This window comes from Aulonocara sp. 'chitande type north' Nkhata Bay, linkage group LG13, assembly GCF_057382095.1.
Source record: "Aulonocara sp. 'chitande type north' Nkhata Bay isolate Kocher_YH1m ecotype deep benthic linkage group LG13, A_spYH_male_GT1.1, whole genome shotgun sequence".
NCBI lineage: Eukaryota > Metazoa > Chordata > Actinopteri > Cichliformes > Cichlidae > Aulonocara > Aulonocara sp. 'chitande type north' Nkhata Bay.
Genome location: NC_141356.1, coordinates 12,808,412 through 12,827,814, shown reverse-complemented (window position 1 = coordinate 12,827,814; position 19,403 = coordinate 12,808,412). Strand labels below are relative to the sequence as shown.

Here is a 19,403-nt window from a genome sequence, read left to right as displayed (position 1 = left end):
GAACCCACTCGTGTGTGCTGCCATCACTCACACTGATGATCTCTTGCTGGATCTGCTGCAGCAGCACAGACATGCCAGCAGATTTTCAACTGGACTTCTACACATAATGACAAACAGAATCAAGATCTCAAAAGAATTGAGCAGAGAGAAGATGGAAATGAAGTAACTGTCAAAAAGATATGGTTCCAAAACTATTAGGATGATTGTAGGTATGATAATCAGACAGTAACTAACCAACAACAGAACCAAAGTTCCTATAATTCTTTGTTTTTCCTCACTGGGCACTGAGGTGGCATCAGGCAGAGATCTGAGAGTCCCAGCTAGACAGCAGATGAACAGGGGAGCAGGAAACAAGGCAAAAATAAAGATGCGTTCAGACTGCTCTAATAATACTCCAAGAGGGCAACTGAAAACACAAAGGGTCCAGACCAGAAGACAGACCAGCACAGAAGTCTTGGTTTTTCTGATGAAGTCCAGCAGGGGGCAGGCGATGAAGAAATACCTGCAACACAAGACAGATACTCTGCATATCACAGTTCAGAACCATAAGGATGCTTCATTTACAGTACAAAGCGCACACACTGAGACAAATAGGTACCTTTCCAGAGCAATGCACATCTTGAAGTAAAGACTGGCCATCACACCCAACAGGTAAAAAACCGAAGCAGTGCTGGAGACTGTGCGGTCATTTGGTTTTGCTTTTGTCATGTTGAAGGCGCAAATCTTGATCACATTGGAAAGGATGAGGTTTATGTAATAGATGACAGGGACCTGATTCCTTCTTGCCTGCAGGAAACATGTATTTAAGTCACATTAATGAAGTAAAAGGAAGACTCAGTATAACAGTGTTTGTACTGCATACTGGGACAGCAGGCTCAGTCCATATCAGTTTATGGAAGTGTTCTTGTCTCTGTATCTGATAGGTCTTGATGGTTGGGTTGCTTCCTGGTTTACTGTGAAGGTCATTTTCTTTTGTGTCCTTTGTTAGTTTTACTTCCTGCCTCGGTCTCTATTCAATCAAATAGTGTAGGATGTGTGTTTCTGATTTACTTTAGTATTACGTAAATTTTTTGAGGTTATCCATTGTAAACAAGAATCAGTGCTTAATGTCCATGCAACAAATAACTAATGATTTTTTTTATTATTATAAATCAGCTTTTAAAAAAAATCTCAAAATTATTCACATGCTGACATAAAAACACATGAAAGTAATTTACTATTTACTTACCACACAGCCCACAAAACAAAGGACCTGTATGGTCAAAGGCAGGCAGTCGAAAACATAGATCCATGCAACCATAACTATGATGGGCAGCATCTTTTTCCAGCTTTCAGTGATGAAATTGCAGTAAAAAACTTTTTCTTCAGAGAAAAATATTGTTTCTGGAAAAGGCAGCATGTTAACACTATTAGAAAAGAAACAACGGATGAAAAGAAGAAACAAGGCCTGGTGAACTGACAATGTAACTATGATAGAGCCCAATGCTATATATGTCTGAACTACAGCTGACCGGAGTTTGCTCAGTTTGATTTATGTTCAGACTTCTAAAGGAAATTGATTTTTTTTAATGATTCAGAAATTCCACATTATTCCACCAAGAACAGTGAAAACAGAAAATTCCCTCTGCAGTTTCAGTAAATCTTTATTTAATTCTTGAAAGCAAGCTCGATTCACAAGAATCAAACTTTTTTAGGAAGTAAAAAAGTAGCGCATTCATCCAGAAGCTCACTACAAGCACAAAAGAAAAGAGTGTAACTTTAAAACTTCAGTAAGATATCTGATGAAGGTCAGTTTTCTCATAATTTGCTGCTCTTCAAATAGAAATAATGTGAATATGAGTGATAGGAGTCGTCTGTATTTACCTCAGGACTGCTTCCAGCTGAAAACTGTAAAAACTGCAATTTGATAATTTTTGTCTTGAGTCAGGAAGTTGTGGCAGCTTACATTATACCCCATCCCCTGACTCTCTCTCTCTCTCTTTCTCTCTCTCTCTCTCTCTCTCTCTCACACACACACACACACACACACACACACACAGAGTGCTGACTGTAGCTCATGAAACAGTGAATTATCTCATGTTTTATTTTATGTAAACAAACGTGAATGTGTAAAATCATAAAATCACAGTGCAGATGTTGCAGCATGAACATGCTGTCATTAACCATCAAACATTTGAACTCAAAGCCTCTACAGTAGTCACAGCTGGATCCTGCCTGTACAGGCCAGTCGTACCCTCTCTTAAGCTGACTGGCTGCAGATAAACTGCAGACATAATTCGATCATAGATCTATAAAGATGTTTGTTTTTGGTCAGACAGGCCTTGAATTCTGTGTTTATTTCAGAAAAGTTTCTATAACCTGTAAACAATGATAAAAACCCAGTACAGCTGTTTCCCAAACCTAACCAGCTTCATGTATTTCGACACTGTCAACAACTAAACTGCCAATTCATATCTGACCTTTTTAAAGCCCTTTCTATACCGCTGTTTCTTGTTGGAGGTGGTTGATAACCACAGTGACTAACAGTCTTTATCTGGAAGCTGTTCAGTGTTAGAGAGATGTGAACTCCATGTAATAAAACTATCATGTTGCTGTAAGTTCAGCCAGTTTACACTGGAACATTTTTTCCATCATGTTTTTTAATTTTGCTTCTCTGCTGTATTTCTGAACACTCATTGACAAAGATGAACGCCCGTCACAGATGGAAGATGCATGCAGTCAGCATGAGGTCACCCATTGAAGTCCTGTTTGTTGTTGCATGTATTTTACATGTTCACAAAGGTGGCTCAGTAGTTCTGCTTGGTGCTATGATCCCACATGGAGTATTATTCTGATTTATGAACAATGTGTAAAAGTCAACATTGTTGCACTTGTTTTATGGAGAATATGATCTTCTTGCAGAGCAGCAAGAAGAAGTTTATCCCACATTTCTTCCTGTAAATATGCTACAATGCTACACATCACTGTGCTGTAGACAGATTTGTCAACAGTATTTGATAGTAATGGGTCCTTTGTGTATGTAGAAAATGTTTCACATCTTTAAGTTCAGCTCATGAAAAATGGGAGCAAAAACAAAAGTGTTGCGTTTATAGTTTTGTTCAGTGTATTTACAGTGGATGGCACTAGACTGGAAATTTGCAATGCAAACCAGTAAAAATTTAATCTTGATCCATATCCAGCAGGCATTAAAACTCAAATTAATTCATGTTTATACATGTTTTGCTTCTCTTTGCTAAAAACTACATTTGGCTTTTAATACACTTTATTAAATTTTTATTAAACCACGCGTGTGACTTTATGAGAGCTTTAGTAACTCAGTCTTCCTGTGTCCACCACATGAAAACCCACAGACACATCAGATGAGAGCTGCTTAACGTAGCAGCCTCGATGATACCGCATGTTTAAAGATTTCTATCTTCACTGAAAACCGATGTGCTCAGAGACGTAACTGACTTACCAACAACATTTCCCCTTTTATACATGCACAAACCATGAGTATTGCTTAACCTACATCAGCATATAGTATTTACATTCTAACAGCAGGTGGTTTGGGTAGCTGAGGTTTTGCTAATATGTTACTGAGATGGGAGGCCATTCTCCTAAAAACAGGAAGCCAGAGTATTTGGTTTTGCATATGGTTTTGTAACCCCAGAAATAACAAGATATATACTAATGTACATATATCTATATACTTATACGTACAAAAGTCCATACACAAACATACATGTGCACAAACACAGATTAAAAATACAACATAAGCGTAAATAGCCGGTAACAACACTCAAAGCTCATCATCCTTGTATTTTGTGCCCCTTGGTGTATTTTGTCATGCTTAGACATTGCTTTAGTTCATCTGCCTGTGCTGCAGCTTTACACTGCATAGATGCAAAAATTGCAAACGTTTTAGTAATACCTGCTGCCATCAGCCAATAGATCAGAAGAAATGCAAATGTTATTATGGGGCAACACAAATGTAGTCCAGAAAAACAATGTGTTAACTTTAAAGAGTCTCTTATAAAATGAATGAGAGACTCAACAATTGCAAAATTCTATGTCAGCTTGTTCTTGAGTTATGACATTCACAAGATTTTCAGAAAACTTGTCCTCTGAGAGTGAGTTTGAGGTTATGCAGATTTAAACTTATACAAGATTTTTAATAGATATGATGTGGTATCAATTTGAAGCTCATATGTCACCTCGTTTTTGAGTTGTCTCCTTCACAAGCTTAGCTGTCCACACCACCATCATCATACTCCATCAGCCTTTCACAGGTGAGGACTACAGAAATATGATGAGGCAAAAAACTTTTTATATCATTCCCCACATGGCAGGAAAAAAATACTTTCATGCCCCATCTAAACAAAACAATGACAGAAAAGCCGAGCTGCAACGTTATTTAGATAATAAACTCATTCACAATGAATCCTTCAGTAATTTTTGTTTTAAACAAACAACTTTCATTTCAAACAACTATTTGTAACTTTTGCCACTAGACTGCTTCATTAGTCTGCACCACTTCTTCTAAAAAGTAACATGTTAAACAGAATTTGAAGATTGCCAAACATGGAAAAATAAGGTTCAGTCTTAGTCTTATTAAAAATAAAGAAATCCAGAAACTTGTGAACAGAGATGAAAACTATATAACTTGGTGGTCTGCGGTGCAGATGCAGAGGAGGCGGACACTCCTGAGCGGCATCCGCAATCATGCACTTTCAGTACACTTCTTTATTGCGGCTATCTGTTGCAGCAGATGCGCATATTATTAACGTAACTGCTGCCCATTTCTTTGTTATGCTGTCAAAGTGATTCTGATGTTAAACATTAGTTCTGCGTAACTTATCTGCCAGGTGAGTTGCACCTCATCTGTCAGAACTCTGGCCACACACCTAGAGAACCACTGCACTAACATCAATATGAGAAATTAAAAAAAAAGGTTAATATTGGAATCAAATAAGCGTTCATGCAGATTATGAAACATTTTTAAATTATTTACGGACACACTTCAGTTGAGAGAAGCATGGCTGACAGTCTGATGTCCTCATGCAACAGTATTTGTAAAGGATGTTTTTTGCCTCATTTTGCAGAAACTCTTCAACCATTTGCATCCTTGTTTCTCTCTCTTGACTCTGTTTTCATCAACACTCCTGTCTGTTCTAAAGTAAGCCGCACTCATCATCATATTCTTCATCTGATGCAGTGCTGTCCTCACACCACAACACCACTACAGTGAAGATGAAAAAAAACAAGTCCACCAGAGGAATGAGCAGAAACAAAATCCAACTGATATGATTATGATTATCAAGAACATAACAGTCAATTGTGGGAAGGATTGTTACAACGTAGTTTAAGAACAACAGAGTCAGAGTTCCTAGACTTCTTTGTTTTTCCACAGTGGACATCGAGCTGACGGCAGGCAGGGCTCTGAAAGTCTGAGCTAAGCAGAAGATGAACACAGGAGCAGGAATAATGACATAAATAATTAAATGTTGAAATGTATTTAAAACTATGGCAAGAGGGACACTGACAAAACAAAAAACCCAGACCAGAACACAGACCACCACCAAGCTCTTAGTGTTTCTGAGACAGTCCAGCAGTGGGTGTGTGATGGAAAAATACCTGTAACACAAGAGAAACACAAATTCTGATTATCACAGTGCACAATAGTACATTTCTGACTGTAAGGATGCTTCACAGTACAAAGATCATGTTTAGAGACATGCAAGGATGCACACACACTGAACAGGTACCTTTCCAGAGCAATGCACATCCTGAAGTAAAGGTTGGCCATCATAACACAGTAATAAATAATGATGGTGATGATGCTTTCCACTCTTGTCACCCAAAGGGTCATTATGCAGATCTGGATTAGATTGGTGATGAGGAGATTTGTGTAATAGATGATAGAGACCTGACTCTTCTGCACCTGCAGGAAATATAAATGTAATGTAATTATTAATTAATTAGATCGATATTTATTATAACGTCTCAGCAGGTAAAGCTGGCCATTCACTTGAAAATTGCTGTTCACAGACACTCTGAGCTTGAGCTATTTTGTAATGAACAAGGTTCAAGGTTCAAGGTTCTTTATTTGTCACATGCATAGTTATACAAGGATAACACACAGTGAAATGTAGCCTGACACGCTCCTCGACATGTGCAAAAATTGGTGGGGGGGGGGGGGGGGGGGGGGTGTAGAGGAAGAACATTATATATATATATATATTAGAGATGGCACGATACCACTTTTTTATGTCCGATACCGATACCGATATCATAAATTTGGATATCTGCCGATACCGATATGAATCCGATATAGTGTTTTTTAATCAACAAAACTGTTTTTTAAAATATCTTGCTGCATTTTGCAAGTCTGCAAGTTCATACTCAAGTTTAAAACAACAACTACACTAAAGCTATTCTGTTATACCTGTATACAAAAAAAATATTTCATAGTTCAGCAATACTGATCAATCTAATAAACTTAAACCTACACCATCCTCCCTATTCTGGTATTTTAAAGAGTACTTAGCGTAAATATTAAGCAACCTAACTAATAGGGTTCCAACTCCCAGCAACAACAAAATTAAATAAATAAAAAATAGGGAACCACCCCTCACGCTCCACCTCATGATGCTTAATCAACGTAATCAACCTTAATTTGATGCAGTGTGAAAAAAAATGCACAGAAATCAATTATTTTTCAAGAAATATTAAATAGATTCAACATCTTTCTTCAACAAAATTGCAGACTGCACAGATGGTACCTTCCCAAAGGAAAATGTACTATAGCTTACTAGGGTATATATATTAGACTTAATAGTCACTATATACAGTAATTGACTTCTATTCATTTTACATCAAATTAAAACTTTGGGTGTCAGATAATTATTTATTAAAAGCTAGACATTTTAAATGAGAATAAGAAAGAAAAGTATGTCTTTGTGCCCCCTTTTCCCAGTTAATGCCCTATCGGCCCCCCTGGCTAAACTTTGCTAGATCCGCCCCTGCACAGTTACCAGCCGTCAGCTACGTAGAAAAAGATCCTGGTGTAGAAAGTAATATTAAATAAATTCTAACAACAGCTTATCAAGCTTAAACGTGCTGCTGTTGTTCAGCCGCTGGTTTGCTCTTTCTGGCGCAAAGTGGACCAAAAACAAACAAGAGAGACTCACAACAGAAAAGCCGATCAGCTGATCATTAGCAGTTTCACGATTGAAGTAGCAGCCTGAGAGCGAGAGGCAGTCGCTCGTTAAGCTTAACGTGGGAATGCTTTACAAACATTCAGAGATGGACTTACACACTTGCTTTACTTCTCTCGGGGATAACTTTGTCGGAGATGAAATGCCAGGTTGCTAGCGAAGCTCCAAATGCTATCCAGACCACCGACAGGTCCCGCATGCCACAGCTGCTCTATCACGTGATGCATACTGCTCCGACGTTCTGAGGCGAGTTACGGCGTGTTGCAAGTTTTGTGAGGTGCTTTCGTGATATTTAATGGATCGGATTACAATTTTTATTTTTCTCCGATATCCGATCCAGTAATTTAGGTCAGTATCGGACCGATACCGATACGTAATATCGGATCGGTCCATCTCTAATATATATATATATATATATATATATATATATATATATATATATATATATATATATATATATATACATACACACACACACACACATACATACACTGGGTGAATGTGCAGTAGTAGCAGCAAGCAGGTGAATTCTGTACATTAATATGAATAGACATCTGACTATTTTACAGGATAGACAATATAAACATATTTAAAATTAAAGGAATTGAAATGTACATTGTGCCTTGGTTTAGTGTCTGGAAGAGTCCTGTCTCAGTCAATTATAGATGATGTGAGAGGGCGGGTGTGTGTGTTTAGGGCACGGATGGCTTGGGGATAGAAGCTCCTCTTGAGTCTCTCTGTCCTTGCCCGGAAGATGCGGAACCTTCTACCAGATTGCAGAAGTTGGAACAGTTTGTTGCCAGGATGGGACGGGTCCTTCAGTATCTGCTCTGCTCTAGTCCGGCATCTCCTGGTGTAGGTGTCCTGAAGCGGGGGGAGAGCAATCCTGCAGCAGCGTTCTGCTGTACGGATCACTCTCTGGAGAGCTTTTTGGTCCTTCACACAGCTGTTCCCAAACCACGATGTCATGTTCTGTGTGAGGATGCTCTCCACAGCGCCTGTATAGAAAATCCTGAGGATCTTTGGAGAGACCCTGAACTTCCTCAGTTGTCGTAGGTGATACAACCAGCAATAATTCAAGTCTCTAGATGTGCAAAGCTGATAGAGACATACCCCAAAAGACTTACAGCTGTAACTGCAGAGAAAGGTGGCTCTACAAATTATTGACACGGGGGGGGGGCTCAATTCAAATGGGCGTCACACTTTTCAGATTTTTATTTGCTTAAAATTTTGAAAACCATGTATAATTTTTCTACCACTTCACAATTTGCTACTTGTGCTACTTTGTGTTGGTCTGTCACAGAAAATCGCAATAAAAAACATTTAAGTTTGTGGTTGTGCTCTGATGCAACCTGAGCGCTCACACTGTGCGTCCATAACATGAAGGTTATAACAGAAAATCTGTCGCTCGCTCTCTCTCCCTCTCTGTCTTTCACTCACACAGACACGCACACCACCACCATCACCATCAACTTTGCTAAATTGCTAATGAAAAACATTGATTAGGCAGCTGTGATTGAGCAGCAATGTCCATCCAACTCTTTTCACGGTTGGTGCGGTCGTTATAATTTTGTGAGGCCACATCGAAAAGGCTCGGATGAGCTTGCCAAAGTTCTACAAGTTGTGCCTCCATCGCTTGTGTCCAGATCACACGCTGCACTGCTGTGTTACTCCGTCTTTCCACTTCCATTTCTGTTTGCGTGTGCTCAGTGTGAGAGGTTACGTTGACACTCTAACGAGGATGACAGGATTTCAAACAGGTTTGATTTTCTTGCGACCATGCGATTGATGATCGGGAGCTGGTTGTGAGGTGTTAATTACTTCTCCTTACGCCATGTATACTACACGATGCACAAGACACGATTAAGGCGAAACTCGGGCTGATTACCAAAAGGGTCGCACGACTGAAAAATCAGCTCAAAATGGGCCAAAAATCATACAGTGTATGCAAAGCTTGAGGGACAAGGGGAAACTGACAACATAAATACATGTGAGAGTGAATGAATAGTCATAGCGAGATGGGTGAAGTGAAGCTAAACACACTGAACACAGGAAGAGAGGCTGTCAAAATAAAAAAGGAAACAGTAAGACGCAAACTATGATACACAGAGGAAGGGAGTACACAGAGATGTGAACTGTCACAGGAGACGGAGACGAAGACAAAGACACAAAGGGAACCTAAAAGACAAGAGAACATGAACAAGACAATAAACAAATAAACTCAGAGACCTAAATGAACTAAACTTGAGACTAGACCGAATAAACTTGAACTGAAACTATCTGCACTGTTGGCTCAGGAGGCCAGCAATGGGGATCAATATATATCAAGTATACATTATTATTAATACCAGTATCGATACAAATGACATTTGAACCATTCCTTCCACCTTTATTACGAGTTAACCATACCACTTTGTTATCCTTTGTCATAAATACAGATTTTAAATCAAGAGCTGTTACTATAAAATTTACCTTCTTTAGTACATTCATTTAATCAGCCTGTGTCATCACCCAGAAATGACATACGGAACTAATGATTATTTCTAATTGTCATTAGATCAAATCATTGCAGCCCTCTGCACGAGTTTTCTTTTATTGCTAAATCTTCTAATTATTCTCATAATTGCAGACTCACAAAAAGAGATGTAAGAAATGTAAAATCTAAGTCATCATTTACTTACCATATAAGACACACAGTAGATGATCAGTATAGTCAAAGGAAGGCAGACACACATGTTGATCCACATCACCACTTCAAGGAAATACTGCTCCTGTCCATGACTTTCTGTGATGGGGTTCTTTCCTGTGTAAACCACTGCATTGTGTGGGATAGGAAGTGTTGGAAAGCGCATTAGTTTAAGATTGTTCTACTTTTCTGTATGTGAATTGGGAAAGAAGAAAAAAAGCCTGTTGAACAGAAAACAAAAACATGAAAGAGCCCAAATAATATCAGAATTTACTCTGGGTATACAGAATAGAGGTGGGACGTGGTATGAAAATATGAATTCAATTCAATTCAATTCAATTTTATTTATATAGTGCCAAATCACAACAAAAGTCGCCTCAAGGCGCTTCATAGATACAGAGAAAAACCCAACAATCATATGACCCCCTATGAACAAGCACTTTGGCAACAGTGGGAAGGAAAAACTCCCTTTTAACAGGAAGAAACCTCCGGCAGAACCAGGCTCAGGGAGGGGCGGCCATCTGCTGCGACCGGTTGGTAATGGTCCCTGGGCTGATGTCTTGACTTTTGTCATTTCTGTATTTGTTTTTGGTTGCGAAGTGGATATTTTTAACAGTATTATTATTAAGGTATTATTATTATTATTATTATTATTATTATTATTATTATTATTATTATTATTAGTAGTAGTAGTAGTAGTAGTAGTAGTAGTAGTAGTAGTACTATTAGTATTGTTGTTCTTGTTATCATTATTATTAGCCAGCTAATTAGCTTCACAGCGTTTATCACAGGCCGCTTGATTGTGCGGTGCTTGCCTTTATTTAGATTTTCAACATTTTATATTTTCCACTTTTTCTGTTCCATTTTCTCCCACACCGTTTGCCCAGCACACACAGTTGTGACACAGAATGGTTACAAAATTGTTACAAAAATCACAGTTTTTAAAACACATCCATACCATTTGTGGTTATAGTCACAGTGCAACCCACTTCTCACATAGAGATAACAGAGACATAAGTGTACTCTCCTGTGGCTCCCTTACTCATGTCATTATAATTCTGCAATTTGTTGGAATTTCCTCTCTGTCTCATTTTGACAGACCATAGTCCCGTCCCTGCTCTGCCATTTAATTAGGCATATCTGTTTTTGCTCTATAGCACTAAACTATTTACAGTACCTATAATCTTTTAGTCCCACCGACTGCAAGCCAAAGACAGAAACCGGCAGTAGCAACAATTCCAGAAACTTCAGTCTTGTTGAATTAGTTATGTTCCTTCTCTACCCAGCATTAACTATGTATTTTTGTATCAGATATATGACTTTAAAGTGAGGAAAAATCTGTATTTCATTGATGGATTATATATATTTAAATGTCAAGGAATAAAAGTCATCCTGAAATTCCTCAGAAAATGTTCCAGGACACCAACAACAGTAAAAAAATGTCTTTGCAACAGTAACTGTAGTAACTATGATTGAGGCAAGATTTATTAAAGATATGTTTTATGAGACTATTTTAGCAATGTGTATCTAATATGGACAGTTCAATTGTATATTATATTATATTCATCATATACACCACAAATTGCTAATACTATTTGAGCTCTCATAAACCAAGTACAGTTCTTATATTACCAACAGACACATGCATATATATATTAGCAGGAAACACATTGACAGCACTGCATTTACACAGAGCCTCACTGCAAGCACAAACGAAAAGCAGGTGGTGTCATGACTACAATATGCTGTCTGAAAATATGGACTTGTCCTTATTATGAGTCAGTTTCTTCATTACTATGCTGCTCTTCATGTAGAGATAATGTGAGTAAGGTAAACATTGCTCTTACTTGTCTCACGACTGCTTCCAGCTGAACCAGTGTGTAAAGTCTGCAATATGACAAGTTTGTCTTGAACGGGGAAGTCGTGCTAGCTTACTTTACTAACCCCACCCTGTACTCATTGGTGTTCACATTTACAAAAGCCCAAACATGAAATCAGGAATAGCAGGACGCATTTTAATTCAAACTGTCTGCACAGCTAAGCATCATCCCTCCAGCTCTGTTGACTGTAGTCAATGTCTGTCCTTCTCAAAGGGACATGCAATTTCGTTTCAACATAAACAGTCTTTTTTTCTTCTTCCCCTGTACAGCTGTTGCCTAAATCACAACACAGCTACAACAAACGATCAACATTTAACAAACTTTGTGACAGCAAACATGGTGTAAGCTGCTATTATTTCAGAGTGTCAGCAGTGAACATGTCAAAGCTGAGAGGTAGGTGATGGCTTATTCCACATCAAGAAGCTCTGATGTCTTGTTATACAACCACCAACCAACAGTAATCTGTTTTTAGACTCAATCGGTTTCTTTCAAAAATGCAAAAGAACTCAACCTCTGTACCAACACAGAGCAGAGAGAGCAACCTGAACGCTACTCCAACAGAGGTCGATTATCTTCTTAATAATTTTGCCTCCTCACAACGTACGACTCTGGATACTGTAGCTCCTGTGAAAATAGAGCTTCAGATCAGAAGTACCTGACTCCGTGGTATAATTCTCAAACACGTACCCTAAAGCAGATTACTCGTAAGCTGGAGAGGAAATGGCGTGTCACAAATTTAGAAAATCAACATTTAGCCTGGAGAAATAGTTTGTTGCTTTATAAGAAAGCCCTCCGTGAAGCTAGAACATCTTACCATTCATCACTGATTAAAGAAAATAAGAAAGAAATTCAAATTTTATTTGTCACATACACAGTACAACATGTAGTGAGATGCTTGTGTCCGAGCTGCGGACAGACTGGAGACGTAGCCGCACCATTCCAGTGCTTGGTTTTAGCAAGGGAGTCTAGCCAGGACCCTTACTGGATACCGGGTGGGACTCAAACTTGCGATTCCCGCTGCAAAGTCTTTTTCTCTAATTGATTTTTCTGAGTTAACTTCAGTAATTACTTTCTCCAAACCATCAACGTGTCTTTTAGCCCGTTCTCTCTCCTGAGGCGTAACATGGCGACGTTTTGTCACGTCCCGCGGTGTTCCTTTTTATTAAAAAATTTAAAAAATTGAGACACCTTGGCCTATGGTACAATGTATACAATGTATGAAAAGATCTTTTTTGCAGATACTACTATGGCTCTGCAGATTTTTTCTTTTCTTTTATCCTTTGTCGGCTCACCTTGAGGCTGGCAAATCTGTCTATCACATTTTGGTGGTCAAGTCTCTCAAGCATCTTTCTCAACAGACATCACAGCCAGGTGCTGGAGTCTGCTTTGACCCATGGTCCTTCTCAGCCAGGTATGGAGCTGACTCAAGACACTAAAAGACCTTTCACAGCTACAGCTGCTAACTGGGTTTGTAGGGCAACCTGAATAACAGTTTTCAGTGTGGGGAAGATCTGATTATCCAGAAGATTGTACAATGTTAACATATCTGGAATGGCACCAGATGTTAATGTTTTTCAGCTAAAAAGAAACATGGCCTGACTCCTACCTAACTATATAAAGAGTAACTGAAGGTTAAATGCAGCTAATATGTCCTGTTTTAAGCCAGGCACTTACACCCCTGCTCCACTGCGTCTCAGCTACCATCCTCTGGCAGCAACGGCGCTAGAGCCAGAGAAGGGGAGAGGCGAGCTGGAACAAACCACTTTGGGAGGGGGGAAGGGTTTATCTATACTTTTATTATGATCTCAGTATGCTTTTTATATTTTTAGTAGTGTGTCCCACAAACAGCAAATATTGTCAAAAAAAAAGTAAGAAATCTTTGGGGGTGCTTTGATTCATTTTGGGGATGCTGAAACACCCTCAAAATGAATCACCCCCTGGTCATACCATCACCAATAAAATGTAAAAGGTCTTCCCACCCCGACACAGCCCAGCTACAAAAACCTATACAGTGAAACATTGCAGTTATTTTGACACACCTCACAAATATCAGATTACAAAACACCCCCCAGCTAAACAATATCCCAACTAACTAAATCAAATCAAACTGAAAATTCAACCCACTCCCCCCCTCAGCTCTCATCAGATGGTTCAACCCACTATCAGTGGGTGATTGGAGAACTCCTTTCAGGTGGACATCATTAAGCCATAATCATGTGTGCACTCCATGACTAAGGCCTTCAGGAAGTTGACTTCAAGGGAGAGAGAGAGAGAGGTTAATGGACTTCAAAACAAAAGCATAACAAAATCAAAACTTCCTATTAGACACAGTGAGTGCGTACATCATTTAGTGAGGGAGATGCTCCCCAGCACCCTCACATCGTGATAAATATTTTTGGTCATATCGCCCTGCTCTATGCAATATTCTTTCTGGCATGGTTGTATTATATTCATATTGTATATAGCACTTGTATTCTATTTTATTCTAGTTTATTCGATTGTATATAGTATTTTATTTTATTCTGTTGTGTATAGTATCTTTTTGATATCTTATTCCAGTGTTTTTCTCTAATTTTTCTATGCAACTTTGCACTGTCCACTGCTGTAACAAAACAAATTTCCCACGTGTGGGACTAATAAAGGTTATCTTATCTTATCTTATCTTATCTTATCTTAAAACTCCTTCGATCAAACAACTACTATATCCTGAGTCAAACTTTCACACTAGCCGCAGGTTCTGACTGAAGATAGCAATCTTAAAAACATCAACAGGGTGTTTGTTGCTATTTCAGCTGCTCTCAGGAATGTCTGTAGGTTTTAATATGGTAGAAACAGGAAGATTAAGCTTGTCAGGAGCTAATAAAGTCAACAACATGGTTTCATAAAGCAGCTGCCAACTGCAGTTCTTACTAAAAGTAAGCCAAACGTGTATGTAATAATGGATTGGATCTATATAGCGCTTTTCAAGGCACCCAAAGCGCTTTACAATGCCACTATTCATTCACTCTCGCATTCATACACTGGTGGAGGCAAGCTACAGTTGTAGCCACAGCTGCCTTGGGGCAGACTGACAGAAGCGAGGCTGCCATTTCGTGCCATCGGCCCCTCTGGCCAACACCAGTAGGCGGTAGGGTAAAGTGTCTTGCCCAAGGACACAACGACCAGGACAGAGAGCCCAGGGATCGCACCGGCGACCTTCCGGTTACAGATACGCTTCCCAACCCCCTGAGCCACGGTCGCCCAAATGTACTGCATTTGTTTCGGATTATTTCTAGCCGCAATTCACAAGCCGTTCTTTAATGGGTATTTCTGAAAAAAGAAAGTCTATCATTTTTTATATCAAAAGCAGCCGCAGCATGGAGGTGGAATTATTGTATTCAAAACTTCAACGTGGGAAAAAATCAGAAAAAAATTGTTTGAATGCTGAAAATTAAGCAGCTACTCTGTATTTTGAGTGTGAGCACATGTCAGTGGGGGTGGGGTGTAAAGTAGGCAACCACAACTTCCCTGTTCATGATAAACTCATATTACAGATTTTACCCACAGGTTCTACTGAAAGCAGTCCTGAGGTAAGTAAACACTAAGCTGACAGTTATTCACAATTTTTCTACCTCAGGAGCAGCATAATTATGAAGAAACTGCCTCATAATTAGGACAAATCATTATTATAAGATTGCATTTATTTATTTTCTGCTTGCAGTGAGCTTCTGTTTAAATGCAGTAAATGTAAATGTGTTTATCTGTAATGCACAAAATACACTTGCTTCTGCACAGATTGGTTAATAGAGACTTGATAACAGATCAGTAGTTTGTTTTCAAATCTTTGCTACCAAGATCTTTCCTTAAATCATTAGTTGTGTAATATATAGCTGTAAACATAATCAGTTTTTAGTTTAGTAGATAGAAAAGTTTCTTAAGTTAATCCTACCTTAATGATGGTTCATTTAAATGAGACTTTGTATCCAATTGTTTAGTATGATCATGGATTTAGACAATTCCCTTAAAAGTAACTGTATGAAAAAGATGTTTAACATAGCACATCAGCTAGAACGGCTAGAAGCTAAGTAGAACGACATTATTATTATTATTATTGGACATTTTGGTCATTAAATTGGTGCAGTTTTGATATTAAGACTACATATATTACTGTATATATTGCATGATATTGAACTCAAAGTTGGATACAAAAAAAATCACTATAGATTGTAACATTTGCAGTTGGTGTAAAAAAATCCTAAAGCTTTTAGGAAAACACTATGGCAACTGGAAATGTGTCAAAAGTACTACAACTCTACAATGTTCATAAAAAGTACATTTTTGAATTGCTTCACTGGATATGGCAAAATTAAGGTGCAAATGAAATTAGGTGATTATGCGTGGGGCAAGTTGGAAGTGTTCTGATTTTTCCTATTGTGAAGAGCAGTGTTTACAAACCTTGTCTGCTATTTCACACAGATGTTGTTTTTTTGCATGTCTTGCATGAGAAGAGTATGTTCTTTTACAGCAACTCCAACTGCACAGTTAGACAGTTAGATATGCTGAATGCACCTCCAGAGATAATATGGGTCAACACTGGTATCTGTCTTTCTTTGACCATAGTGATCCTCTGTTGTATTTGTGTGGTAAGTAAATAATAACTTAGATTTGTGTATTTTTATAAATCTATGACTATGTGAACAATGTGAAGGTTTAGCAAATAATGGGACTGCAATAATTTGCTTGAAATGTGCTTCTGTACAAATTGAGGGACTATAAATGTGTGCATTGGTTTTTTATTTATTATTTAGGTATCTCCTTATTAAAGCAAAAGTTCTGTTGGGTGTACAGGGCATTCAGATGAGGGAGCTCCTGTCATTTAGGGTGAGGGGTATTTTGGGTGGGTTGAGGGCGGCCTGTTTCAGAATCATACATTTTGTAGTGACCTCACTCAGCAGCTTCCCTTCTGATCTCCATACATACAGCTGTGTGTCAAGTTTGACAAACTAATAGTTTGAAAACCAATAACAAAAAAGAGCCACTTTCACAGGGACATCAAATTCATTTTACGACATACAGCCCACTTTGATCTTAAGTAGTCTGTAGGAAACTCCCCTTTCTGTCACTGTAAATATGTTTAACTACACATGAAATCCCTGAGGTATCTTAATATATGAAGGTGCAATTTCAACAGCATGTCTCAAAATTTCTACATGATAAATGCATCAATTTACAGAAAACAAAGTTGTGATTGTTCCTTAGCCAGACTGTCCTGTATTTATAAAACAGAAAGGTTTTGATCATTAACAGAAAATCTTCTTTTTTTTAACTAGATTAATATAGATGGTTAAAACAGGTATATCTGTGTTAATTTTTTTTGTATCTATTACTTAATTACTTTGGTTTAGCATGAATGACTATGGAGAAGTTTAACAAAAGGAATAGCTGTAAAAACTACAAAAATCCAAAAGTGTATTCGATCCTTTACATTTTCCTGCCTTCTGGCCCATGACATCCCTGCTACAGTCTACAGATAACACTGATTGTTACTTTGTTTGTGTCTTCTGTCTTTTCCTTCATTACATCATTATTATAGTTATGATTTATGTGTCCTGTAGGTACAAAGGAGTCAGATCCCTATCATCTATTACACAAACCACCTCATCTCTAATCTAATCCAGATCTGCATAATGATTGTTTGGGAAGCAGGAGTGCAAAGTAGCACATGTGTTATTATTAACTGCGTTGCTGTGTTGGCCAGTCTTTACTTCAAGCTGTGCATTGCCCTGGAAAGGTACCTGTCTTTCACTGTGTTTGCATGTCTCTGAACATTATATTGTATTGTCAGCAAAATATTATTCTGCACTGTTATAATCAGAATATGTATCTTGTGATGCAGGTATTTTTTCATCATTCACCCACTGTTGGACTGCCTCAGAGAAACTAAGAGTTCTGTGCTGGTCTGTGTTCTGGTCTGGGCTTTTTGTATTGTCAGTGTCCCTCTTGCAATACTCTTGAAAGAAATTGTACATTTCAGAATGTATGGACTCCTCCCTGGCCCTGTGTTCATCTTCTGCTTAGCTCAGACCTACACAGGCCTGCCTGCTGCCACCTCAGTGTCCACTGAGGAAAAACAGAGAAGTCTCAGAACTCTGATTCTGTTGTTCCTTAACTATTTTCTAATAATCTTTCCTGCAATCATCTGTGATATTTCCTGTTTTTCAATTACTTTCTATCGTATCATTTTGATCTTGTACCTGTTCTCTCCGTTGGTGGACTTGATTCTGTTTTATTTCCATGCACAATTGGCATGTTGTCTATGCTGCTGCAATGCAGAGAGCACTGTATCAGATGTAGCAGCTGATCAACAAATTGGCTGATGGTAGTAAAAATAGTTAAAGTGTTTCTCAATTAATCACATACCGTCCTTATCAGCCTCCTAGCCATGCATGTCTCAGCTGAAGTTTGTAATAATGAAAAAAAATCACAACTTTATATTCCAATATTAAACACAGAAATACCATCTTACATTTTTTTATAATTTTTTATAATTATGCTTCCCAAAACATACTCCTTTCTTTCTATGAACAAATAATATATCCAATTATCCAGCCATACTCTTCTGCTCCTCTGCTTTAGTGTTGCAGGTGGGTGGAGCCTAGCCCAGCAGTCATATATGACTTTTTAGCCCTTACATACTATTCAGGTCTAATTTAACACATTTTACATTTGGCAGGAGAAAAGTCATCCTAGATATCTGTCTTTCGACCTGGAAGTGGATTACTTTTCCAAAATACATATAATACAAAAACGTAATGAATACACAAAAATCAAAAATTAACATTTTATGCTGTTGTATAGCTGCTGAGATTGTTTGGGTCAAATGTGACTGATTGCAGAACCACCAGTTCAAGGTTTCTTTAAATGTTATTATACAGAATACAATTACATTTCTTTCACTACTGCTTAAAAAAATCATCTTTATTTGTGAAGTAAAAGAGATAAAGTAATATTTATTTTATTATTTGCCTTTTTTATTACATAGAACATATGAAATTATGACAAATATGAAATAATTTCACTGCCACACATTGTAATTTCAAAGTGTCAACATATGATGTAAACATAAAATAAATCTAATTCCCAAATCATTGCTGGGTCATATCATTTGTGTAAATGCTGTTTAAAACTCTAGCTGTGTGTGTTCTTTAATACTCTGTGACGGTCAAATAAATTAAAAAATGTAAAAAAGAATTTAAAATGTGAACCTGCATGTGCGATGAGTGCACTTTTTTGGACCTTTGGTGACAGAGTTCAAGGAGTCTGTGACACTGTTATTTTGGCCTTTGAAGGATCATGGGGGAATCGCCAAACAGTTTCACAGTAAAACAACAAAGGAGAGATTATATATGTGGCAGCCTCACTTCTGTCTGCCCCAACTGTAGCTGCCTCCACCAGTGTGTGAATGAATAGTGGAATTGAAAAATGCTTTGAGGGAAAGCGCTACATAAATGCAAGCTATTATTATTAAGAGTAGCAGGAGGACACGTATGTGTATCATGTTTACAGTACAAATAGAATAAACTTTATATTCTAAAATAAATACCCAACAGTATTAGAAAGAAACACCAATAATCAGAGATTACTTGACAAAAACGTGAC

General features: G+C 38.0%; 2 protein-coding genes and 1 pseudogene across 2 annotated transcripts; 1 reads left to right on the top strand and 2 right to left on the bottom strand.

Annotated features, from left to right (window-relative positions):
• Positions 1-23: 23 nt before the first annotated feature.
• Positions 24-1,318, bottom strand: LOC147315812 (uncharacterized; annotated as a pseudogene).
• A 3,835-nt stretch (positions 1,319-5,153) lies between these two features.
• Positions 5,154-9,991, bottom strand: LOC147315811 (uncharacterized). The gene is made up of 3 exons (XM_086260174.1): positions 9,881-9,991; positions 5,748-5,923; positions 5,154-5,616 (listed from the first exon to the last, which is right to left on the bottom strand). The coding sequence occupies exons 1-3, from the start codon at positions 9,944-9,946 to the stop codon at positions 5,154-5,156; spliced, it is 705 nt and encodes a 234-aa protein (XP_086116300.1). The 5' UTR covers positions 9,947-9,991.
• Positions 9,992-16,300: 6,309 nt separating this feature from the next.
• LOC147315810 (uncharacterized) lies at positions 16,301-18,121 on the top strand. The gene is made up of 3 exons (XM_086260173.1): positions 16,301-16,387; positions 17,360-17,535; positions 17,641-18,121. The coding sequence occupies exons 1-3, from the start codon at positions 16,301-16,303 to the stop codon at positions 18,119-18,121; spliced, it is 744 nt and encodes a 247-aa protein (XP_086116299.1).
• The last annotated feature ends 1,282 nt before the right edge of the window (positions 18,122-19,403 follow it).